At 34.6% G+C, this 27,981-nt stretch overlaps 1 protein-coding gene across 2 annotated transcripts; it reads right to left on the reverse strand.

The window, feature by feature from the left end:
• LOC105428447 (homeobox protein abdominal-A homolog) lies at positions 1-27,919 on the reverse strand. 2 transcript variants are annotated; one of them, XM_011640782.2, is made up of 4 exons: positions 25,255-27,919; positions 21,151-21,183; positions 1,384-1,721; positions 1-1,286 (listed from the first exon to the last, which is right to left on the reverse strand). In XM_011640782.2, exons 1-4 carry the CDS (start codon positions 26,006-26,008, stop codon positions 1,236-1,238), a joined length of 1,176 nt encoding a protein of 391 aa, XP_011639084.1. In that variant the 5' UTR covers positions 26,009-27,919; the 3' UTR covers positions 1-1,235. The 2 variants fall into 2 exon arrangements, with proteins under 2 accessions (XP_011639084.1, XP_011639083.1); XM_011640781.2 differs by having other exon boundaries at positions 1-1,721.
• Positions 27,920-27,981: the final 62 nt, after the last annotated feature.

Here is a 27,981-nt window from a genome sequence, read left to right on the forward strand (position 1 = left end):
TCATGTGTGGAACTTGCTATATAGCTAATGATTATTTGTTTCATGGATAGTTAAAAAATTTAATACACGAAATCAGCATAGGTAACATTGGCTAACTTGTTTAAAAAGAAAATGTGTGAAAATAAAATCTTTTTTGCTCAGTAAGCGATGTAGAAAGAAATTATGTACGCCCGTATTTATAATTATAGATCGATATCTAGAAGGAATACTGGAAATCCGCAATCGTGCGAGAGACATGTTCGTTATTCCAATAAAAATGTTGCGAATTTTATGCCTCTTCCAATTTCGCTTCGTGATCGTACGAGGGAAGCGGAATATTTGCATGACATTGAAGGTAAAATATTTCAACATTGAAAGTGACAAGATCGTTTCCTCGAAATCGCGTCACCGTATTTTTTTCTTCGGAATAATAACGCATCCTGCAAGGAGGTTTAGCTAATCAACGAAGATTCATACATAGATAAGCGATGAATCGCAGATTAGTCAAACTCTTTAGCTAACTGGCTGTTTTCTTGCAATTAGATGCCGGTTCGCTTGTGCTATTTAATTTAATTACTTCCTTCCCTCAGGATTCGATCAATTAATTGTAATGTTGCCGTTAATGATTCGATCAGCCCATACGACCATTAATCCTTCAGTTTCGGTCGATTTAATTAGTCTACTCACCGCCTCGACGTAATTGTTGGCTCTCCATGGCAGTATCGCGCCAATTCGTACGTTCATCGCTTGATAATCACGATGGCTCATTGTGTAGCACCCGATTAACAATATACATTATACGTTCTAGGAATCAGTCACAGGCTGAGCCCCGTGCGAGGCGGTTTCGCATGTCACCCTTTAGGGGCTAGCCAAGTAAGTACGTAGCTGGGGTGGGGTGCGTTCATTTTCTATCCTTCGAGTTTTTACTACTGTAACATCTACTTATTTTTCTTTCTGACTTAAAAGAACAAAAGAGAGAACCGACTCAGCAAGGCATTCGTCGTACCTTTTTTATTCGCCCAGAGAAGATCGCGCTTTGTGTATCTTCCAGGCATCCTAAATCCTCGCTATCTTCCCCCTCTCGATAAAAAAACTCCGATGACCGCATCCGCAAGGTCCTCTGCTTGTTGCAAGCACCGGTTCGAGGAAGATCGCAAAAATCTTTGCATCAGATGTACCTGTTTCGTACCTGTTTTCTCGCGTGCGAAGATGAGAGGAAGAGAACTCAGGATCTTCTACGTGATCGACCTTACCAACTACTTCGCTTCGGAGTCTTCGTCCAGGCCGCTCCAGTCTCTTGTGTCTTCCTTAAAAGAAAGAGAGTCGGCTCAGTAAGGTATCCTATGTGGGTACCTTGCTGACTGCCTTCAGAAGATCGTTTTGCGTTTTTTCCAGGCCGCTTACGTGATGCTGTTGCTGATGCTGAAGAGCGGCGCTCTGCTGCTCCTGCTGTAACTTGGCCTGTTTCTCCGCCTGCTGTTTTTTCATCATGTCTTGCTCCTCGCGTTCGCGTCTGGCTTGCTCGTTGATCTCTTTGACTGCCCTTAACTCCTTTTTCAGCTTCATCCGCCGATTTTGGAACCAGATCTTGATCTGTCGTTCCGTCAGGCAGAGGGCATGCGCGATCTCTATTCGCCGTCGTCGCGTCAGATAGTGATTAAAGTGAAACTCTTTTTCTAATTCCAGTGTTTGGAACCGCGTGTATGTCTGTCGACCTCTGCGCCTCGGACAGCCATTTGGACCTGAAAACGTTAAGAAATCTAATTTTGAGACTACTCGATAGTCTCTCAGACTTTCCGTTTCACGGCAAATTATAATATTAATATGCAAACAAATTTATATTAATAAATTTGAAAATTAAAAATTATTTTTAATATAAAATCTTTCTTCATATTCATTGACTAAATAATAGAACATAAATAAATTAAAAATTACATAAATACATTAAAAAAGCGAGATAATATAAATATATATTCCATATTTCTATAATAAAAAAACAAATATCGTATATACTTTTTATTTTTATGAAGCGAAAAATCTATTTCACCAAAGAACTCTGTCAAATAAGGATAATCCTTTATTTCTAATTGATGAACTCAGATACCTTTCTATACCCTACTCACAAATCTTAACTCTCTCCTTATTTTCTCTATTCAAAAAAAAAATGCCTTTTCCTGTCGCCTTACTGTGAGGGTTAAAATACATAAAAAAGGATGAATAAAAATAGAAAGTTCCCAGGAAGCTCTTACGAAGGTTATTCACAAACCCTTTCTAATGTTGCTTTAATCGTTTAACTTTTTCCAGGAGATGTCATAAACAAGGATACAGGCGATTTAAAATTTTTTTATAGATTTTAAAGATATGAATCGAAACGCTGGTGCAATGCACAGATAAAACAGTTCGCAAGATATATATATATATATTTCGAAACTGTTCATACGATAGCACAAGTTAGTACTAATGTAATTAAATGAGAATAGCAAAATTAATATAAAATTTAAAACTATATATAATATAATATAATATAATAATCATAGTTTATCATAAATAAAAGCTAATGAAACACAAATTTAACTAATGATAAGTATATCTGAATGATCTCTTTACATACAATAATGCCGCTGCTGAATTTCAAACATATTTTCGTAATCAATTCAAAAGTAACTTCACTTTCAGTTGTCGCCACGGGTAAGGCGCATCTCTTTTCTGAAGATCGCTAAGAAACCGGTTTCTTAGTGCAAAGAGTGGACAACCATAATACCATCATTCGCGGAACGACGCTGAGTGGCCATATTATTGCCTCGTGATGAAGCAAATGCGTGCTACTGACCAATAAAAGATAGCAAGACTTTTCGATTCACGATTATTTTACGAGAATACGAAGATTGTATCGGCACGATAAAAAGTGAGAAAATTAATTATTATGTTGGTTAGAACTCAAAAGAATACATTTATAACAATTAGCTATGAGTGCATTAAAAGCAGAATATATTATATATAATATATAAGAATATATAAAAATTTAGAATTTTTATTTAATAACTGCGTAAAATGTAAATAAATCTTTCTTTATTAAAACTGTATGATTTAGTGAGATTTTTTAAAGACACTAAAGATGTCTTATTAATAAAAATTAAAAAATTATAAAAAAATAGTATAAAATTATTAAAATTTTTAATTAAGATAAATTTTGAAAGGAATCTATGATTGAAGAGAACGTATCAATTAAGCTATTGCACATCCATTTCCATAAACAAATAAAAATAAAGGGTAATGACATTTTGTAGAAAACAGTAATGTGAGACTGATTAGCAAGTGATCGCAATTTACGAGTTCAAGTTATGAGTAACGTATAGATATAGTACGTATAGATATAGTATACTGATTTGTTCACAGTTCGCCGAATGATATATCGAGGAATCGGATTAACTAATAGCAAAGGGAGTATTATCCTATGACAGATTTAAATGAGTGTCGCGCCGTATTTTCTATCTTCCATCATAATGATATCCGTGCTACAGCGATCAGCCAGTCGAATGACACGCACGTGCGCTATTCCCGATGCAAGATGACCCATCAAATACGTATCGCATCGGGCCGAGTAGAAAACTCTTGGAGAATGCAGAGAATGCTGATATTGAATTCAGCATGGCCGTTCTCGCCAGTGCGGTCCACAAGCCCGCGTCGGTGTACGCGTGTACCTGAATCAGCGACCACACTCACGAATTCCGCTTTTTACGTACGTGTGGTGGGACCACACGTGTCTGTATTGGTGCGAATCAACACCGTTTTTAGCGCAGCCGTGTGCGTCAGTTTGGCACACGTACGTCCGCTGCAGCCACGGGGTGGTTACCCAAGCTCGAAGGGTGGGACATAGGTTACCTTGGCAACCAGAGGGGAGATCATTCCATCCTCCTGACGGCATATCACGCGGGAGCAAGCCTAGCACAGCAGCCAGAAAACTCTTGGTTGCATCCTCTCCACCGACTCTAGGAGGGTTCCCCACGTCGGTCTTAGAAGACGGGTGAACTTGATTGCGCCCACTCCATTCGCCATAAATATGGCCCATCGGCGAAGTGCTGCTGTGCGAGCATTATCAATAATTTCGACAGAGGAAACTAATGCCGTTGTGCCAGAATTTATTCGATGAGAGTAAAGTTATGCGTTACGGTGGAAATTTACCAGAAGCCATGATATAAATATTTATTCGATAAGATTAACAAAAACGTAATATTTTTAACATAAGAAGTAAATGCAGAATATTTTTAAAGTATAATAATGTAATGCGATTAATAATCTCTCTTTTACATACATGAAAATAAAAGAAATTCAAAACTAATTTTTATGTCAAACCCATCGTAAAAAGAAATAAATTCTTGTATGGAGTATAAAAGATAGATGTCGCTTATCTTTAAAACTTTGTTAAAGTGTTAATTAACGTTTTGTCGTAAATGATTCAGGAACAAATGAATTATAGTCAATTGCCAATGATCTATTGCGATTCCACAGAAGGGCGACACGATGAGGCGGACACATAGAAATGCGCAATCATGGATGGCAGAGGCCTGTGTCTAATTACGGTCATATACTAAGTTTAATATCTGCTTTAGATCTGCTTTAGCATGCAGCTCGGGACTTGGGGAACAATCGTGGGTATTGTGGAAGTTTGTCAGGCTATGACCACCAGTCCGTACTATTACGCATCCAGATTTAATCAAATCAACCTATTTATCATCATTTTTTTTCACATAACTATCGCAGAAATTACATTTTCCAAGAAATTAATTTTGCATTAAAAAATAATAAACGATTATATTTAATCGATGTGTCATTCATAAACACACATTAATTAATAAACCGCACATCCTCTGAATGTTTTGAAATGTCATATGGACAGCATCTGAAGATTAACTTCTAAACTATAATATTATATATACACGGAAATAGTCACAGTACAAAAAGTACTCACGCTGATGGGAGACAGTGTGTTACTCGAAAAAAATAGTACATGCCAAACTGAATGGACGTTAGACAGATTTCGTGATATCGCCAACGCACGTCCTTGACAGCACCTGCAAATCGCGAACCCTCGCGTCTAGATATGTCGTATTACGGCCCAACCCCTCTTTGTTCGACCGCCGGAGGGACCATGCGTGAGCCCCTCAGCGATCCATTCATAAATATCTCAAAACGGCTTAATTTCGCGGCGCTGCGGGCAAATAAAATCTCGAGCCGGTGAAAAATGCAGACAGTTTGCCAGATGAAGGGGAATAGGCGGGGGAGAAGGGAAGAGGGACGAGAGAGGAGATACGGCATAGCCACGACCCACGACTCGCTTGATCGCCGTCTCGGGTCACTGCAGCCTCTGCCAGAACGATAGAGTTGGAGAGGACCGGGTAGGAGGCATGTTAAAGGAAGAGGAGGGAATAGAGGTGGAATGCGACTCTGAAAGAAACAACTAAGAGAGAGAGAGAGAGAGAGAGAGAGAGAGAGAGAGAGAGGAAGAGATATGTAAAAGAATGAGAGGAATGGAGATTGCCAAGGAGGAAAAATGCCCACGATAACTCCGCTCCGTCCGTTCCGTCGCGATTCCAACTCCGGACGCGATTTATGCGGCTAATCCCCGCACTTTTCTTGCCCACATCTCGCCCAGTCGCCAGGTATCTGGCTGGATTGTAATTCAAGGCCATTCGCCGATTATTCAGCTACTCTCCGGCCGGTAGATACACCGTTGTTCTATCTAACACGTTCATTAAATCGCGCCTCCCTGCGCCCGGTTCGCGAGTCTCAGTGATGTTCTTGCCGCTGGTTGCAGTTATCGGGGACATAAGTCGCATGAAAAATTCGAAATGGCTGGAATCTGGACGACCGGGAGACCGAGAGACCGCGGGGGAAGCCCGCGTTAACATTTGCGAAATGTTGCACGCGGGGAATTCGCGGACTATGTTATAATTTCTATTCCGTAACCGATAACGCAGAATTCTTTTTTTCTGCCGCATGGCCACGAGAGAGGTTGTATTCCCGATGCTTATTGCCAGGCAGTCAGTACGTATCCGATACCACCGCGGAAAATGCGCTATATAAATTTTATGCGGGCTGCTGTTCGCAAGTAATTATTGTGAACGGTACACGAAAGAGGCCCCGATTAAATCTACTCTAATTTAAGATCAATTTAAATAAAATGGTTTTGGTTATATTAGGTTTGATACTTGTAATTGGGTAATTTTACAATTCGAATATATTCTTTATAAACTGCCAAGACGCTGCCCATTCGAGTGTATCAATGATACATTGCCTTTCCTCTTGAAAGATTAATCTCCATCGTCAATACATCGTTACAAAGCGTAGCAAGAAATTTAGATTACATAACTAGACCAACCTCGGAATCAAATTAGTCGATCATTAAGAGATATTATTTCTGCACCATAAATTTTGTCGTCAAATTATTCTTAGCGTCATCATTCCTTTTATATATTCATGGAAAAAAGGAAATCTAAACTAGAAATCTAAATTCTCGAAAGAGATTTTAGAATTCTTATTGCTTTTTATAAAACGGATAAGATATACCGTTATATCGTTATTTGTTTATCATATATATGCTACTTTATGAAGATGTGATGTATTCAATTAAAAAACTTATATCGCAAAGTACTGATAAAAGAAAGTGTATTTTAAATCAATAATTTATCTTAATTTAATCAGAATCAGATGTGCTATCACAATCAGATGTGCTATCACATATAACGGATTCCGTGTATAAATCATTTAGTTTGTATCATTCCGTTACTTTTAATCTAATTTAATATATAACTTTTTCACATAAAACAGTTCTTTATAAATATTATAAAGGTCGATCGAACAATTTCTCTTCTTTACGTAAATAGAATGGATGGATGAAACAAACTCAAAAAAAAAAAAAAAGGATTATTGTTTTCGACCACATATCGCTGCTCAACGAGAAGAACCAAAATCGCATGGAGAGAGGCATGAGGCGCGCGGTTGACATTTAATCGCCTCTTTAGATTTACGACGACCTGGCCCTATTGCCGCTATTACGGCGCAGCAGTCTCTACCAGCTATTTTGTCCCAGTCGGAATAAATGACTGTCCGGTCTACTTGAAGTGACTGCCACTTCCCAGCGTTAAAATCTTTACGTAGTCTTATCGCGTATCGTTTTTGTAACATTTTTCTTATATTTTCCTTAAATTTCCTATGTAATGGCTAATTATAACAGATTAGAAAGACTTCATTCTATAAAATAAAAATCTATGATAATTGCATACACCTAGACATATTATTCGTGAACATCAAATGTAGTACTATGCAATAATAACAAATATATTATTTTGTAATTAATTGAAGCAAAATGATATCAATTGTAAATAATAATTATGACTAAGAAATAAACATATGTAAAATGTAATTGTTAAATCAATTCTTCAAGATATAATACATTAATAATAGATAAAAAATAATTTCTAATATAAAAAAATAAGAACTTTTTATTTTTTTTAAATTCTTTTTAAATAACATTTTCATAAAAGTTCATTTATTATGTAATTTCTATTCTACATTCCGCATTATATATGCTTGTTACGATTGTAGATTATAAACTGCTCTTCAAAATTATAAAGATCTTTCACGTACCGCTTATATATATACATAAACTATATATATATAATTGTATTACATTGCTGATATAAAAAGAAATAAATGCTGGGAAAATCTAAAGAATTTTTGCCGATTTAGAAATTGGAGCATCCTTGTACTCCGATCGATGGCTACAGCGTGGTCGATCTGATACTGACATTAACCACCGCGAAAGTGATTTATTGGTTATTCCCCGGTTATCATATGGAAAAGAGCGAGATACAAACCCCCAAAGTACTTCGCCAGAAACTACATGGCAAATTTTCTCAATATAAATAATATAAACATACATATTTAACTGTAATTTACAAATAATTAATTTACAAATTTCAAAATAAAATTTTTTTTTAACTCTAATAATAAGAAATTTTGATTTCATTATTTCTAAATTTTATAAATTATATTGAAATTGTTTAATTATAAATCGTTTAACATTGAAGAGAATATTTATTATTAAAAGCAAAAGTCGAGGTTAATAATTTTATACCTTAAAACACTTTCTTAATAATTAACTACTAAGATGCTTAATAAAAAAGAATAAATACTTATGATTACACAATTATTAATATATTAATATATAAATTATGTTTTGTTATTTATAATTAATATATTAATATAAATACTAATATATTAAATATAAATAATATAAAAAATATTTTCAAACAATTAAATTTATTCGAGAAAAAATATATGTACATTCATATTTATATGCAAAATTATGCAAACTACGAAAGATAATATTAATACCAACCATTAAGTTGGATACAGGTGCCCGCGCACGCGTAGCGTCCGTCACGGTTAGCAATAGACTTAAATCCTGATTGGTTGGACAGCTAGTTGGAGATTGTGTGTGAAGTATACAGGTATGTTGAAGGGAGCGTTTTTGGAGCATGAGGATGAGAGCATATATATATATATATATATATATATATATATATATATATATATAAAAGGGTATAAAGTGTTCATATACACACAAATCCGTGTGTGTGTGTGTGTGTGTGTGTGTGTGTGTGTGTGTGTGTGTTTTATATATATATATATACACACACACACACATACACACACCGAGCAGCAATAAAGGATTCCGACAAGGATGGATGGTGAAAGAGGGAAGTTCGCTCCATTGTTCCCAGTGGAATCCAAACGCCATCCATAAGGGTGCCTCCCATTATCCGGCATGTATCTACCACACATATTCACACAAACACACGCGCGCGCACACACACACACACACACACACACACACACACACACACACACACACACACACACACGACGAACGATATCTAGAGACTCGCTCGCCCAAAGATCGAGTATAGCGCTCAGATGCGGCGGTACCTTTCACGTGCGCAGAATCGTATGGCGTTATATGGTGGCCAACTGTGCCGCCACAGCAATAAGAGCTCTAATCTCCTACGAAATTATAAACTCGGGAAGAAAATTTCGAAGTCGGGAGAGATTGTACTATGGACTGATAGAAGATGCCTTTGAAAACTAAAGAACCGTGTAAAATGATTTCGCATATCTCATAAATTGAATGGATAAATTTGGAGAAAATAAATCTAGGAGATAATGGAAATATAAAAATCCCTTAACAAATCATTACAGATTGGTATCTGTTTTAATAATTTAAATTTAACGCATCATTCTCAATATTTATTTCTTTTTAGCTCAATTTATAGAAATGGAACAAATCATTCAGAATATTTGCACAAAAATGTAAAAAGTGTAGAGAAAATTAGAGAAATTTTTTTATTATTTTAATAATTAATACTAAAATTCTTCAGTAATCACAATTACCGTTACAAAATTACTAAGAGTGCTAAATTTCGTGTGACATCTACTGTCGCGTGCATAATACGAATATGGAGACAGCACGTAAATATAATTGAGTGCTCGTGAACGAGGTGTGTAAATGTCACAGCAACTTCTATAAAATCATTAACTCATTCATGCGTTGAAGGAATCCCGGTAAGTATCTATTTCTCATGTATGGATTATATTATTTATATATTGACACAAATCTATATAAAAGTGCTGTCTATAAATTTATAAAATAAAATATACAATCTACATTTTAAGAATTTCTTTTAGCTGATTACGTAATAATTTTGATTATTTAAATATGCCTTGCGTGTTGAAATACGCTATGAGCATGTTAATTTAATTTCCCTTATAAACGAATCTCTAAAAACAGTTGGCAACAATAGACTTTAAAAATAAACCTGTCAGCAAAGCGCCAGGTTCGAAATGTGCGTAATCTCATCCGAAAAGTAAAGACCGATACAAAATAAGATTAAATTTTAATTTTAAAATAAAGAATGAAGTATTAGAATGCCGTTGGCAAACATTCCTTCCCCTCTTAAACCTCGTAACGGAGGCTTGCTACCCTCTATATTCTGACTAACGGTCCCCACCCGTACCTCCAACAGGGCAACAGCGCGAACAGTTACCCCCATAGAACCCTCTAAGACTCTAATTACGGCCTTACGCTCCCCACCATTTCTCTCTCTCTCTCTCTCTCTCTCTCTCTCTCTCTCTCTCTCTCTCTCACGCCCTACAGCGTCCAACCATTCTCATATTTTCCGACACTCCCTGTGTTACCACACTCCACTACAACCCACCCCCTATGCCATTACATGCAAATGCCACGGTTGTCTCTTTCCGCTAATAAAAGTCGTGCCCGTGCAATTTAGAACATCCGACGTTGGGCCACTATGGCTTCCGAAAGATACGAAACGAGACTATGGAATAAGTCTAGAAAGACATGATGTTGAGGATTATTACTCATTAGCAGAGATGAAAGTAAAGATACGAATCCAGACTAGACCCAATTCGAATTTGTTGAGTAAATTAAAGTAGATTTGTTTTCTAAATCGAATTTTTATAATTGCAATTGATGTTATATTTTATCAAAATACAATAACAATAATAACAATTAAAACTCAAAAAACAAAGATAACTTAGATATGTAAATATTGATTAGATCCTAAATATTAATTTATTTATATATATGTTCTATTTATTTATATATATTGTTCTATAAATTAACAATTTAGAACATTACATAAAATATATATTACTATTAATTAAATTTTGAATACTAATTTTTAATATTACTGAGCATTAAATCAAATAACAATAAATAAAAAAGTTTATATCGTAAAAGCAATATCACCCACAAGGAATGTTATTCTTACATACATGCCGTTATAGTGAGAAATGTAAGGATCTACATAATGTTTAATCAGAGCACGTTGCGGCTTTATGATATTAGCTAGTGTTAGACACCCTCCTTCACCCTTTTCCAACCATCTCTAATGACATCGCTCGACCTCGGATACTCGGTAAAATATGGAAGAACTGTTCAAATTTCCCGATCATTTCGAATTTTATAACTCTGACGCGTTTAATTCCTGAAAGTCATGACTAAAATTATTTTCTATATTTTTTTATTTTAGTAATTTTATAAGATTTTTCGTAGTAATATAGAATAATGTCATGTTATTAAATCGCTATTAAATCATGATAATCTTTGTAAAAGGACAGAATCGATAAATTAATGTAAGATGTTACGTATTGTAATTTTATATACTGTTTTCAAATTTGATATCTCTATTAACAAGAGATGGATTTATTAATCATGCTCACTTGTTACTGATTGCTTTAACTATCACGATGACAACTCAATCAGCAAATATTGAACTTTTTTTCTGACCTTCTCTTCCATTAAAATATATTTAACTAACAAGAATAAAGATCCTTGACTCTATTGAGTCTGATAGCTTATAATACTTCTATTGAGACTAAGACAAACGTCGTGTATAACATCTTCGAGACAAATAATATAAATAGAAACAATACATTCGAATTTTGCTGAGAAAAAGTATTATCACATAAAAGTATTTTCACATTCATATAAAAAAATAATAGGGTAATAATAATAAGGTAATAAAAAAACAAATGTACTTTGTTTGTTTCAGCGCGTTAAAGTGTTAATAGTTTTCGCAAAACAACAATTTCACATCACATCTATTAAATCGTCTTGGAATGAATTATTCATTGCATTCTATTTGTTGGCAGGTAGATCTTAAGAAAATGATATCATAATATATTCCGATAATTACAGCAATTTGATATTCTGATTTAATAGTTACAAGTCAATAAATAAATTAAAGATATTATATATATAATTTTTGAATCATGTTTTGATTGATTACGCTCTACCTTTCAAATTTCTTCACTAACGATTTTCACAAGATGGAAGCTCTGTTCTTGTTAAGCTCATCCAAAATCGCGAAACCATTTAGCTATATCTACAATTACAACATCTATAGCATAAGAAACCATCGCTAAGCAAATATATATATAATAACGATTGAAGATAAAAGAACTCATTTGAGAGCATCAAATATTTTTCTTCCTACTCAGCACAAGCACTCTCTCATTTTCCTACGTGCTTCGTCGTTGCCTCTTAGGCCGTCTCCGTCTCAGCTTGGACATATCACGCGACAAAGGGGATTTCGGGCACATGCGCACTCGATTCCTAGCACTGGTAACGATTCTAGCTTCTGTTATAGCCTAGCGCACCCTCCAGTTTCTCTCCCTTTCTCTCTCTCTCTCTCTCTCTCTCTCTCTCTCTCTCTCTCTCTCTCTCTTTCTCTCTCTCTCTCTCTTCTCCTTCCTCTTCTTCTCTTTCACCAGCCACCAACTTGACACAAGGTACGGAAGTAGCCTCTACACACGGTAGAAAAGCAGTGTGCGAATGTGTGAATGTATACAACAGAGATAAGATGTGCATCTTGGTATTTGGAAATATCATACCACGTGCGTACAGAAGAAGAAAATGTATACGCATTTGTGAATATAAATTAATGAATGTATGTAATAAATAAATGCAGAAATAAAAGTACATATGTATATTAATAACAATTAGATATGCGACGCATATATGAATTTTTCAAAGATGAGCGTAAGCATGAACAAAAAGAGATAATGTGTAACGCGCCGTTTAAGCCAGCATGAGAGAAATTGAAAATAGAACCCTTAGCCTTTATCGAGAGATAACAAACGTGATAAAGCTATATCAGAAGTGCAGAAACGACATGCTGAAGTACTTCGTAAGATATCTAAATCGTTTTGATATTATTTCAGTTTCTATTGCTCCTATCGTAGAGCCTCCGGAAATTCTTGCCGTCGGAATCTTGAAAAAAAAGTATGATTTATTAAGTATTACGATGCTATTAAAAACACACATAACGGTCGCTATTTTCAATAAAAACAGGATAATTACAGGAAATGACGATTTATATTCCAGAGTGAAGATAAAGTACAGCAAATATACATGTTCGTTTATCCATTGACGTATCCGTCAATACGATTGATTTACATCATGGTTGCTGATTAGAAGAAATACGCGTATGCTCATTTCCTTGTCAGAATTGTATCGCGAAATTATGGATAACTGTGTGACAGTAAGAAATATTTTATTATAGTAAACCAGAAGATAACTGTTCCCGCATTCGCGAGCGCGAATAGCTCAAAGCATAAGTTATATTCTTAGTCGGTTAGGATAACGGATCGTCTTACAAACGATTGAACTCTAACGCTTCGCAGCAGTAACTTTATCTCGTCGGATGAAACCGTCCCTTTCAAAGGTACCCTATTATACATTGTATAAATAATACGTTCGACAAACAAGCAGCCGACTTATTATATACATCGTACATCGTGCGTTTAGCTTATACGTATTAAAATGCAAATTTTCAGATGTCGACTTCTGACAATTATAAACGTCGCGCCTGTGACATTAAGGGAAAGGCATGTACCATTTCGACATTGGCTATCCGATAATAAATAATACAAAAATCCCTTGGGGCCAGGCCGGCGTCGCCCCACCTTCAAACCTCGACGTTTCACCCTCGTTTCTACTCGCTAGACCCTCCTTTCCCCCATCCTCGCGTCTACGAAATCCTCGCCGCCCTCCTTCCCCTGAATATCCGTGGCTAAAGGTCTATATCGCGCACCGTCAAACCTGCCCGAATTGCTCGTCGTCGTGTTATGCAAACGGCCGCATTTTGTTATGCGATAGCGCCTGCCGGTGGCCGTTCTCCACTGCCATGTTATGCCTCACAGCACGGCGCGGAGAGACGCCGAAGAGCACGCTCTCTCGAACGAAGAAACCCGCCGTGTATGTAGCCTGTATGGCTTATACCCCGCGCCCCGGAGACCGCGTCAAGCACGTTTTCTCGTCTGGACAAGATCGTTCCGTATGTCAGCGCCGTACATTTCCGTAACTACGCGGACGACGCGTTCTTCCCAGCGTTTGGGCTCGTACGTAGACTTTCCCGCGAAAATATGAAACACCTTAAGATCTGTCGGCTCCCTCATCCGCCGCTTCTCCGCTTCATATATCACGGAATACTCCGGGAGCGGCGACGCGAGTAATAGGATAGGAAACAACGTCGTCTTAATCTCTGTATCGCGACACATTATGAAAATGCTGTCAAATTTCTTGTGTGACAAAATATGAAAATTTTCGAAAATTTGAATCGGATTTATAGTAGCTTCTTCCGAGTTAATTTGAAAGGTTGACATTGCCGAGCGATAAATGTGCACCGAGCACTGTTTGTTTGAATATTTTAATGAGATTACAACGACATTCGAGCAGATAATGATATCATTGTTTAGAGTTTCATTTGACGCCATAACACTCCATTAAAGTGATAATTCGTTCTTTGATCAATGACTCAGAAAAATTGCAATTCTCTATAGTTCGACTTTACTTACTGACCACGTTTTTAAAATGCATAAATTAAATAATGCAAAGCAATTATTATTTTGATTCATTTGTTAATATCCCACAATTATACAATTAAATGATTTTAGCATACATTTATAATTTATAAGCATACATTTATAATTTATAGCATACATTAATAGCACATATATATTCTTCTGATTACTTTCCTTTTTATAAAATTTCAATAAATAATAATAAATTATATTAAGCTTTAAAACATGAATATATTCCTGATAAATCATCATTTGTACTTTCATGCGGAAGATGAAAATAGAAAGTTTTATCTTAAAGTTTAATGCACATTTTTATTATCATATGATGATTCACGATTAAGCAAATTAATTGTTTATTAATACGAGTTTGATATAACGATCTAAAATGTATTCATCAATTCGAATATATTATAAAGTTATTAATAGTTTGTTTATATATATCAGCCCACAAAATCAATTTAAACTGAAGTTATTATAATAGGATGATAGCATATTGCACACAAATGTCACTTTAATAATTACATATTTTAGAAATCTTCAATAAGATATAAAATAATGTACATTATTTTATTTCATTTTGATTACAAATACTAAATATAAAAGAAATATATTTTATATTTAGTATTGAAAAATGTTGCCCATTAAATAACATTAAATGCTTGAGATTTTTTTATAGTAATTATGCATTATCAAAATATTAATAATTCAAATCTATGCTTTTAACTAGCCGTATCATGAATTAATGTGGATTTAAAAAATGACATGTGTCAGCTCCACGTAAAAAAATTCAATTTTTAACACCCTCGTAGGAATATTCGTATATACATATACTTTCACGCTATAAAAGTCCACGGTACAAAAGTTCGAATGTTACGTGCATATGGATTAGTGCAGATGAACATGCTCGTCATGACTCATAAAGAAGAGAGAAATGTTGTCAATGTAGTTATGATAAATCTTTCTTTTTTCAAATAATTATCATCATGACAACGTGACGCATCGGGCAATATCCTCACACAACCATGGCTGCACAAATCTCGATTTTTCAGACCTTTATAGTTGTAAATGGCAATCGCAAACGCCCACTACGGTGCAATATATGAGATATCCTAAATTTAACCAACCACATTTCATCTACGTTTTCTTTACTCGTGATAATTTTTTCTTTAGCGACAAAAAGACTCGTTATTTATCGCAAGTTTTCCATTCTCAATATTAATATTTTAGCAATTTATATTCAAAATTAATCTGAAAATAAGATTTTATTATCTATTTATATATTTACAAGTTACAAAGGATTTTTTTAGTTATGATCGTTTATAATTCATAGATTATCCTTTGTTATCTTTTTACTAAAAAAATCTATAAATAAAAAGTAACTCGAATGGATTTAATATGCCATCGGACAATTTTTAAGTAATTCGTTTGCTTAAAATATTATTGAACTACATAAAGTTAAATGCGAGTAAAATCCTATTCCTATTGAGATTACACGTGACTGCGTTCACCGGAACAAAGGAACATACAACATCCTTTATAACCCGCATGTACATTTTGTTGGAATTTAACTTCCAGATGAAGGATAAATGTTTATGTCTCCGAGTACAACTGTTTCTTGATGTTTAATCACATAAAAGACAGAACTTAATCCAAAGGCTTTAGACATTGTAGATATCAAGCATATGCATGTTTGCGTAATAATAAATTGTAATAATCTATTGCAGCAAGTAAGCTATATGCGATCATACATTGCTAATATCGGTAAGTGAATGATTATAAAGAGTATTGTATGAAAGTAATATAGAATAAACAATTATATTTCGAATACTTTATTCATGTTAATCTAAAGCTTTCTTTCTTCAAATTGAATCATAATTTCATTCATGCTATAATAGTATTTATGTTAACGTCACATGCTAATTTATACTAAGCAATGTCAGGATTATTATTACTATATAAAGATTATTTCAAACAGAGTAGAGAAGAAATTTAATAAAAGATGTATATATAGCAATGTGAGTTTATTCAAAAGTTAAAATTATTTGCTTATAATTTTGTTTAATTATAATTATATGTAGTGTCAGTTGCCAGTTAAGTCAATTTCGACATAAAAGTGCAAGATAAAAACAGATCAATAAAAAAGGATTGTGAATGCGTGACGTCCTTTACTATAACGTGACATGGTTGATTTTCGTGTAAGATACGATCGTTAAAGTCTTTACTTTCACTTGACTCAGCACGAAACAACACCATGATTTACTCGCGTCGGGAAAAAAATTTTTGACTCTTATACTAGCATCGCTTTTCTCTTTCCGTGGATCAGGTAGTTTATTGCTTTTACGAGGAAAAACGTGCGACAAAGGATACGGTGAAAGTCTGAGTATAAAAAAGTGGACTTTTGGGGAAAGAGTTAAGGATACGAAAAGGAAGTGGACTGTGTCACATGATTTTCCGGTTCAGCAGCGAAAAAGAAATAAGCTAAGCGAAAAAAAAAATATGCGTTTTGTGTCAAGTATTATAATGCAGATACTTATGGCGGAATATTTAAAGTAAATATTTAAAATTTAAATTATTTAAAAAATTTTATTTTTGACAGGCATTTTTGCGATAGGCATCGCGAATAAATGAAGAAAATTAAAATGTATTTAAACTTAAATGTCAGGAATATTTTTCTATGCATGAGAAATTCTAATATTTTATTCTTGTTCTTCCATATTTAAAGCGCTCTTAAAGGAAAATTTTCACAATACAGCTTTTCCAATAATTTTATTTTATGCGTTATAATTTAAATTAACGCAACATTAAATTATTGCATCAATAATTATTACGTAAAATAAAAATTATCTCTTTAAAACGAAAGATCTCGTCGAAAGAAAGATCAAATAAAAATATAAATTTCTTTTTTTTTCTTAATGTTAAATGGTAGTTTGGTCAAAATCCTCGGATCGATTTCGAATGTCTTACATTGTAAGATGTCGTTTTAGGGTTTGCGTAAATACGTACGCCGATATTCGCCGGAATCGACCTGCCTGAAGATTTGACTGGTGTGATGGCTTCGGCACGCGACATAACGGGGTACGCGCCGCCGCCGTATGACCATAAAATAAACGTTTGGGGTGGCGCAGGCGGAGGCCAAACCTGGCAGCGTATAAACACTTATATAACGGCAATTAAACTGCTTTTAAGGCCCATAAAACTGCAGTTTCAATAATCTCTGTGACAACACGATTCTGACCTGTCTCCGGAAATGTGACTTCCCTCGGGAGATGTCAAAAGCGGTCACGCCACACCAACGAGTGTAAAAATTTTGATCGTTGTCTCGCCCTACGTTTTCAAATTTTTCGATCGACCGCGTTCGACCCACCGTCTAGTTTTTTACGATCCGCTTTACGTAACCAGCCCCTATTTTCACACGCCTCAAAATACGAATATTACGTGTTTTCTTACAACAAGATCTTATTTTTTTTTTTTTCGCAACAGCGTTCCGTAGTAGTAAAGTTTAGAGTTTAGCAAAGAATATATATTAATGGCAAATCGAGAAAACAATGGATAAAATAGAAAAATAGAAAATGCGCGCCGCGGCAAGTCACGACATAAAGTAGAATTCCGAATGAAATTTTCCAAATAAAATTTCGATGGGGACTATTCTTTTTCTAGCCAATGTCGGATACCTGCTGGATGCTGATGTGACCCAGGCGAGGGAGGAAACGTTTACGTGTGAGGGACGGGGATAGCCGACAAGATCGAAGGCGGGGGAATACGAAGAGAGGTCCAGGTAGGGAAGGCGGGGGCGATGAAATGGGATAATACCGACGCTGCAGGACGCGGCAGCCATCATCGAATGCTAATGAGGGGTTGGCGGCTTTTGGGGCAGTGGACTCTGCCCATAGAGTGGTGCGTCGTTGTCGGCGGATCGGCCTGATTATAAATTATACATTATCTCCCGCTAGTCCCCATGTACACACCGTAATCCAGCTAGACATTCGCAGGCCTCTGAACCCCAATGTCAGGATATGTTCCCGTATTCGCGTACCAAAGACAGATTAGAAATTCGTACGTCGTCCACGCTAACAATTTCGCCTAGTTACCACATTCAGAAGTGTGTGTTAGCCGGCATAATTTTAATTTCAATTAAACGTGAACAAAATTCCTGGAAATTTTCATTTCCTTGGGATTTTGTTCTCAAACGTAAAAAAGTCGTGGCTATCGAAAGAATTTTTACATCACTTGCGAATAAAAATATAAAACCATTTTTTCGCGTTCGTGATACGTTGTCAATATAAATACAGAAATAAATTTATTTTAATCAAATCTGATAAAGTTTTTATAAATCTAATAAAATTTCAAAAATGTACGTTGCGATGTAGCATTTGTAATCTATTCATATTGTAAATAATCTAGATTATAATGAAATTTGCATATATAATAGTTGATATACATTGTAACACAATTAGCAAACAATTTCTCGTACAAAAATCAATAAAAGAAATAAAGTGTCTTTTCATTGGTTATATATTTTCCGAGAAAGATATTGAATAATAAAAGAGACAATGTGAATTTGTTAGGCTACTTTTTTTACACAAAATTTTTATTGAATATTCTGTATTTCCGAACATTATAAATTTAAATCAGATACACAGACGACCTTGAAAGGGGAAGGAGACAAATTCGAGTCGATTTTAAATCTTAGAGCATACTACATTCATGTATTAATCATATACTGAATCAGTGAAAACAACAACGAAAAGTATAGTTGTAAATGAAGAAAAGGGTTCATGAACACATGAATTGAATCTCAAACACCTGTGATAAATGTCTACGAAACATTTATACACTTCTCCGAAATATTTGTCCTTTCCAAGCGTGAGAAAGAATATTCGGCGATGTATTTATCAAACATTGTCGCAATAAGATTTAACTAAAATTAATTAAAATTAAAAATCAAATTCTTTAAAAAAATATTTGTATATAAATGCACAGATTAATTACTATAAAAATCAACATGTCCTTTTTTTCTTTCTTTTTTTTTTTTTTTTTAAATAGACCAATTAAAATATAATCTATGTATTGATACATAAAGTCTAATCTACGTATTGAATCTATGTATTTACATATAAGATATTTATAGGACATTTATTTTTAATACCACTTTAATTCCATTTTATTTTGTTAAACTCTGTTTTGCGTATATTCACTTTCAAGCTTCCGTTCTCATTACATTTCAATCGCTAAAATTATTAGCTCAAAATATAAATGTAATCAATTTGTTAATTAATAAGTTTAAGTTTCAGTTTTGCGTATAATGTCATAATTTGAAATTTTTGCAGATTGTCAAAGATTATTAAAGAACAGATGGCGCGAACATATAACGGCGAACGCGTATTCTGATTCATCGACAAATTATATATATATATAGAAATAGATATATTCCATTTGAATATATCGGAATGTAATTTCCTGCCTAGCTAAGCATTCCTTCTGCAGTTGGAATTTCGTATAGTGATCGGCAATGCCTATTTGAAATTATGATCCGCTCGATGTAAACAAACCATCGCGATAAAAGCCGCCGGCTGAAGTTTTAATTTTATCTAATCGGTATTTACTGCGCTATTGTGGGCTCGTAAGTGGCCGTATAAAAGATAGTCATGGAGATTATTCGCGGCTAACATTATCACGGTGACGACAGGTGTAGTTGCCCATATACATGTCCTTCTTGCATGCGCAACTAACATAAATGAATAGGGTAAGAACTTAGCGTGTGCCGCCCGGTAGCACGATTCACGTAAATGATCCAAACGATGACCTTGACACCTCAACATACTTGGGATTATATCATTTTTTATCGTAAATTGATGACTAATCATTCGTTAAGTCTAAGCGACTAATCAACAGCGTCATAATTGAACAATTATCCAAGAGGAAACTTACAAAGAACTCTTAAAATATGATTCCTTCTTCTCAATTTTGAAAATACACAGAATGTGTCTGGATAAGATCAATGTTAAAACTTAACGAAAGGACAAATCACTTCTTTCAGACGAAAGAAGATAACCATAATGTGTTCCATTTTCAACTACAAGTACTTTCCCCATACATTACTGAAGAGAGAAATATGGCTAGCATATGGAGCGTAACTTCGTATTCGAAAAGAATCATTTTCTTTGCATTCTTTCTTTTTAGGCTTTGATGCATAAATTTTGTATAAAAAATTTATTTGTTGCGTTACTACTTGTATCCTATTAACGTGAGATTCTATTAAACTCATAAAAGCATTATATTAATAACAATATAAGAATTTCTGAAACCAATATAATTTTTTATATAACAATCTCAAAATTCAAATTTTTTTTCTTTTCAAAATGTTATTACATTTTTTATATAATTTATATTATTTCTTTAATTATTCTTCAATTATTATAGTTCATATTAATTTTGTTTATCGCAATTATATTTAACTTTTCTGTTAAAAATGCATATAAAATCTATGTTTTAAAATATTTACAGAAATATGGAATATATATCATATCATGGAATATATATCATATCATGAAATATATTTCATATATTCGTTATTTTATATATATTACTTATATATATATATATATATATATATATATATATATATATATAAGTAATATATATAAAATAACGAATATATGAAAATAATATAGTACGCATAATAATATAAAAACATTCCAATTAATAACAATGACTCGTACTCACCGCACACCACTCTGTCAAATGGACTCATCCAATCTGGAAAATAAAAAAAGCTTATTAAAACATCCATATATAAAACTGTCGAACGCTTCAGCAATTATCTTCTGCCTTTTTTCTTATGATGTCAAAGTAAATAATAGAAATCACTTTCATGCATAATTAAAGCTATAAAACTATGCATGCATTTGAAATAAACTTATAATATAACAAGATAAAATATCTTAACCAAACTATAATAAAAATTTGGAAAATATTATAATTTATATGCGCGTATTAATACTAAAAAATACATACCCAATGCGAAACAATAAAATAACAAATAGCAGGAAGAAACTATACAATCTTTTTTAATGTTAGTTCAGGAAAACTATATAGCCTGTCATATTAATGATTAAACAATAAATAAAATTAGATTGGCATTAATAATTAATTGCAAGACATTAAAATCTTCAAAGTTATCCTTTAAATTAACTTGAAGACTTAGATTAACAATGCTTTTAAAAATATATATCGAAAAAAATGATATATATTCTAATTAATTTTGTATTTGTATTAAATAAAAATGGATATCAATTTGATAACAAAATAAGGGTAATATCTATCAGGACCTGTTTACTGCACGTTACTATATTTTACAATATATCAATTAATATAAAAATATAATGTTTTTGCGTATGATCTCTCTTTCGTCATTTACATTAAAATTCAATATATAAATTAATCAATATTCGAAATATTAATTATCGAAAAGGATAAACAAAAACTTATGAATTGTTGGCATGAATTTAACTTAACAGTTTACAGTTAATTTTTTTAATTTACAATTTCACGAACTAAAATCATCACACTATCATCTAAATCATTCACCTCTCTTCACAAGAGACATAAAGCTATTCTTACACACTCATAAAATAGATAAGAAACTTATTGACGCATAAATAGACATACGACAGTAAAAGTGTTCAAAAAACTGTAAACCTTTCAGAAAAGTTAGGGAGTTAAAGTTATATTAAACATAAAAATAAGAATTTATAAAATTAAAAACATTATTCACGCGGCAGAGCAAAAATAATATCACATTTTGATGTCAATTAAATCAGTTAAATTGTGTAAGAATATTATTACAATAAATAATAATATTGTAAATATAAAGAGAAATTTAAAATGAGAATCGAGCATTCGAGATCAATTAGTAATCGCGAGCCAATATTACAGAATTAAACAAAATAATACATTGAAATAGTCGAAACATGAAATTAGATATATATTCCTGGAAGTTATAATTGAAAAAATCAATTATACCAAAGAGATAGTTGCCGTATAATTTATGAAAGTGAGATAACGTCCACACTTGTAAACACAAGAGTTGATATGGCAAAAACTATGGCCGACAATTCGATCGTCATTTGCTCTTTACAGAGACGCATAATAATAATAATAAAAAGTTGTAAAATAAACAGAAAATATGTGAAATTGAATCATGTTGATAATCAACGCTATTGTCCCGTGAATTAGGAATTACACGAGCACGATCGTGATTCGCGACCGGGATAATGCGGAACCTCACGAGTTGGCAAAATGGAAAGTTAACGCCGAGTTAACGTCGAGTATTATTATAACGTGTTGATAGTGAAATGGGCTTCGGAAAATAATTTGCATATTCAAAGATTACAACTTAATCGCAATATATTCCGCAATCCCCCGCCCCCCTGTGGATGTATGCCTTGTATTATATTACTACGTGCTAACGCGAGTGCATTGGTACAAACGAGAGAGAGAGAGAGAGAGAGAAAGAGAGAGAGAGAGAGAGATCGTGCGACCAATCTCCGAGAAATTTTGTTGTAAATACATGGTAAATAAAGCTTGAAGCCGGTTCGAGAGAGAAAGAGAAAAAGGCACGCTTAGTTGGTTTTGTCGCATGAATTTCAGCTCGGTGCCGTGTCTAAATGTGACAAATACAGCGCAATTGTCGCAATTGGAGTTTACGCCAAAAGTTTCAACGGAGTACCTAGGAGGATAAATCTGACCGTGACCATAGAATCGCAACGCTGTTCGTGCACAAGAGAAACCGCGAACCGGCAAGCTAACTTAACTAGCCTTCTTCTGTACTTCTAATGAAGTAAACGAAACTCCTTTTCACGCACATTTCTCGGAATTATTTTGCGCGCTATTGGTCACGATGTCACAACAATATCAAACGCGAAAAATTGCAACAAAACGTGTCGTTTCGCATTACCGCAAGAACGTGAAGTTTTCGTGCGCGCATCAGCGTCAAGAATACAACAACAACAGGCTGACTCGCAGCCTCTGTGTTGTTCGCCGCAAATATACACGATAAATACCGTCGGCGCTTTGTCCTAGCTAACGCCTCTCGACAGACAAAGACTCTTCGACAAGACGTATATACGATATATAATACACGACATTGGAATAACTTTAAAGTTTCGTGTGTAACAATATTACCTCTAACAAGAACTTTAATTTAACTATGTATATATATATATATATATATATATATATATATATATTCTTTAATTGTTTGTTACGTTCGTATATTCTTCCAGAATTACTTGTTATATTTTAAATTACAATGTCAATTATTTCTGTAAGTGCTAGATCACTGTAATTACATTGACAAAACTAGTATGATTAATTTAAAAATGTGAAAATAAGAAAATTTTTTATCCTTATATATAAAACTTATATATATATATATATATATATATATATGATAAAAATTGAATCATATATATATATATAAAACCTAACTTTTTTATTTTTATAGTTAATATGATCATCATGTAATAATTTTTATATAATGACTGAATAATTAATATAATGACTCTTTAAAAAGCCATTCCTATTTCAGAAATATCCTGCATATGGGTGTTTTTAACACATGTAAAATTATAAAATAATTATAAAAAAACAATTAATATAGTTATTAAATATTATTTATCTTTATATAAAACGCAAAGAAACATAAAATATTGTGCGTAAATAAATTAGTTTATAATACTTATACTTTTATTTTAATACAATTATAATTTAAAAAAGAGAAACACGTAATAAATGCTATTTGTCTGCGAATAGATTTCAAATAAAAATAAAAAGATAAATTACGTATACATAATTTTTTATCTTTCCTATTTTGTGACAATATAGTAATTTCATGATTTAAAATTGGATAATTATGTATTAATATTATTACATATGTAATAAAAAAATAATAGTTTATAATTATTCCTCTATATATATATATATATATATATATATATATATATATATATTTCTCATATATTTTTTATTTTCTCATATATTTTTATATTATTTGATCAAAATTGCGTTAAATAAATTTAATATCTCTTGTCGGCATTATGCTGAAAATTTCAAGCAAATTGATTCTTCGTATATTATTTTTCTCAATCATGCAATATAAAAAATATGTAACAATATTTAATCTATATATTATTAGAAAGTTTAAAAAATATTTATGTATGTGCTGTTTATACCGTTTAAATAATTTATTATGTAATTGAAATAAACATTTGGTAATAAAATTCAAATACAAATTAGATACGTAATAATTACATTTAAATTTATATAATTACTGTAATTCTCTATTTAATAATTTGGCTCTAAAAATATTTAGAAATAAAAGAACCAAATGTCATGTAGCTGAAAAGCGTATCTAAAGCATGGATAAATCGCTATAAATAATTATCTAAAATTATAAAATCATAATTTTGTATAAATGTACTTCTCAAAAAATTATTCATTATTCATACTATCCATAACAATACAATAATAATATAATTTCAATTTTTGTTACAACATGTTACTTATACATTTACACATTCAAAAATAATCAATAAGCATTAATAAAAGACCTGTTCTTTTTAGCTGAACTTCTCGCATCGTTCATCTTTTTCCTTTTTTTTTTTTTTTTCTTCAACGAGAGAAAAGAATAGAGAATAGAGAAAAAGAATAGACAGATAGAGAAAAAAGATGAACCACGTAAGGAGTTTAGTTAAAAGGAAAGGGAAATTTAAAAGGCAAAGAACGTAAAAATGGCAAATTTAACGAGACACAAGAAAGACTACTCACCGGTAATCGACATCCATGGATACCGAGGTATGTCCGAGATTCCAGGTTGACCAGTGGTGGGCTGTTGGCAGGACGTCAAAGGATCGACCACAGCCGATGCGGCAGCCGCCTGATGGTAGAACTGTGCCGCCGCTGCCATAGACGCCGAAGCGGCTGACACGGCCGAGGATGCTGACGCGGAGGAAACAAGGCTACCAGGTGTAGCGCCGTTTTGATGATGGTGGCCCAGGGTATAGTTAACCATAGGATCGGCCGATGCAGGTGCCACATTGCCGGTCAGACTAGCTGTGTAACGGCAGGATTTGTCGCCGGCGGTCGCGGCGTCTACCGCGGCGGCGGCGGCCAGGGCAGCGCTGGATGCCGCCGTGGAGCCGAAACCGGGTACCATGCTGGACGTAGCGCCGAATGCGGCGGCCGCGACCGCTTGCTGTTGCTGATGATGATGATGCGCCGCTGCGGCGGACACGTATGGATACATGCTGGATGTCGTACGTGCCGCCGGTGACGTAGAAGCGGAGCTTCCCGAGTGCTGAGGGCTCGAACCCGTCGGGCTCGGTGAATTGTGCTGCTGTGCGTAATTGACTGCCGCGGCCGCTACTGCAGCCGCGGATAAACTCGATTCTAGGCTCGCGGTTGCCGGACTCGTCGTACACGCCTGAATGGTACCTGGAGTCGCGCTTGAAAACAACTGTTGAGGGTGAAATTGCTGGTACTTAGCAGGTAGCATACTATCAATTATGAATTTCGTACTCATATCGCCTGTGTCGGTGCCGATGTGTCGGACCTGATGCCGAAGACACGCCCGGGCTGTGTCTCAACACCGACACCGTGGCGACACGTCCACCACCGGCTGCTGCTGCTGCTGCTGCTGCTGCTGCTGCTGCTGCCTCATCGCGTAATCCGTAATTTAGCACGGATTACGAGAGAACACTCGAGTCTCTCTCGATAACGATAGGAAGAACGTTTCTCGCTCTCGGGGAACGTTTCTCGTTCGCGCGCACACTTTCCTTGCTACCCGCTCGGAAATCTTTTCCGCCGCTTGCCTTATTTGCCTTTCCGCGCGCGTCCACTATCGCTTCCCCTATCAGCAATCAACGTCCACTTTTATTGCCACTTACGCAACTCGACACAACATTATCACAACAACAATACCGAAGACGGCGGGATGCGGTCACCAGGGACGACTGACCACGAATCACCGACTGTCCGCGATGGCAAATGACATGACGGTCCTTCTTCTCGATCACAAGATTCGATACTACGCGGAGAATCGCCGAATCCTCGCGTATTCGAATTTGTATCCTGCCTCCAAAGTAATCGCGTCTTCCGATTATGAATCCATCCGTATCAGAATGAGAATCGGCGATAAAGCAATGGGTCCTTCTTCTCGCCGGGCCCACCCAATCGTGGTCCCAGCTCGGAAATTGGGCGACGGTGAACCCGGCGACGGCACGAGGAGAGAGAGAAGAGAAGAGCCGTGGCCCCTGTCAGGTGTTAGAAGCCGTTTCTTGCGTACTTCTCGGATAGTCGACGAATCCTTTATGGGCCATGCATGAAGGTACTATAGCCCCCTATCCCGAACGCCGCGTACTACAACCCACGGCCAGCTAAATGTAACCCCTTACAATAATGGCGCCGCTTGTCTCTCCGTTCTGTTCCCCCCTCTCTTCTACGAGTCTGGAGCGCGCCGGGGTACCAGCTGGTAAACAGAGCCGTCCAATCGTGGTGCGGCCTTATCCAAGGTGGACCAATCACAGGCGTGCTAGGCGCGCCAAGATGAATGAGTCTCTTTCTCCGTCGGTTCTCCTCTCGCTCCGATATTCGCTTTCGACTATATCTCGAACTCTCTTCCCTCACTTTGGCTTCGCGGACACCTCTCGCTTCCTCGCTCACGCCGTATACCCGGCGTGCTCCGTCCATCCGACGGTCCGTACGTTCGCCTCTTGCCAGTGCAGTCGTGCTCACCACGTTGCCTTATACCCTGCAACGTTTCAACGTCTCACACGGTATTTTCTCTCCTCCTCTTGGTTTCTCCATTTATCTCTCTCTCTCTCTCTCTCTCTCTCTCTCTCTCTCTCTCTCTCTCTCTCTCTCTCTCTCTCTCTTCCTTGCTTTCTCTCTTTCTTTTTTCTTTCTCTTTTTCTGTTTCTATCTCTCTGAGTGCACTCTTTTTCTATCTTGTTCTTACTCTACCTCCGTCTTTCTCTCCAAAATTATTTTTTCTTTCTTTTGGATCTCGTCAACGCAACTCTTTTCCGAATATCTGTTTTATACACGTTACTTGTGTTTCCTACTCACTCTGTATCAGTTCTAAGACTTTAATGCAGAATATTACAATTGTTAAATTATTTTAAGATATTTTTAAGTATTTATTTTATTTTTTAGCTATTTTTTTAATTATTTTTCTTATTTTTGTAATCGCCTTATTTTTAATTACATAGAATATTTGTTTAATTGTTTTGACTAGGCTTTTTATATTCTTTTTTATCTAACAATTCAATATATATATATATAATATGATGATTATAGTTGTTTAAGCTAAAAGTTTACTTATGTTTTTAATTATATTTATTAGTAAATAATATTTTAATTAGCATTTTTTTATTGTTTTCTGTGATAAAATATTCATTAATTCCATACATTTGATTAAATAATTATATAAACTTTTTATCTAAAAATTTATTATTTTTATAAATCTGCCGTTTTTAATGAATATATATATATATA

The sequence above is a fragment of the Pogonomyrmex barbatus genome, unplaced genomic scaffold (assembly GCF_055798465.1).
Source record: "Pogonomyrmex barbatus isolate J1 unplaced genomic scaffold, ASM5579846v1 scaffold2, whole genome shotgun sequence".
NCBI lineage: Eukaryota > Metazoa > Arthropoda > Insecta > Hymenoptera > Formicidae > Pogonomyrmex > Pogonomyrmex barbatus.

What these genes read in the sequence shown, in the direction of transcription:
- LOC105428447 (XM_011640781.2), bottom strand. Translation starts at nt 26,008, where the DNA reads ATGAGTACGAAATTCATAATTGATAGTATGCTACCTGCTAAGTACCAG. An exon ending in TCCATGGATGTCGATTACCG is followed by an intron (nt 21,184 to 25,254) that starts GTGAGTAGTCTT and finishes TTTATTTTCCAG; the next exon opens with ATTGGATGAGTCCATTTGAC. An exon ending in ATTTGACAGAGTGGTGTGCG is followed by an intron (nt 1,722 to 21,150) that starts GTGAGTACGAGT and finishes TAACGTTTTCAG; the next exon opens with GTCCAAATGGCTGTCCGAGG.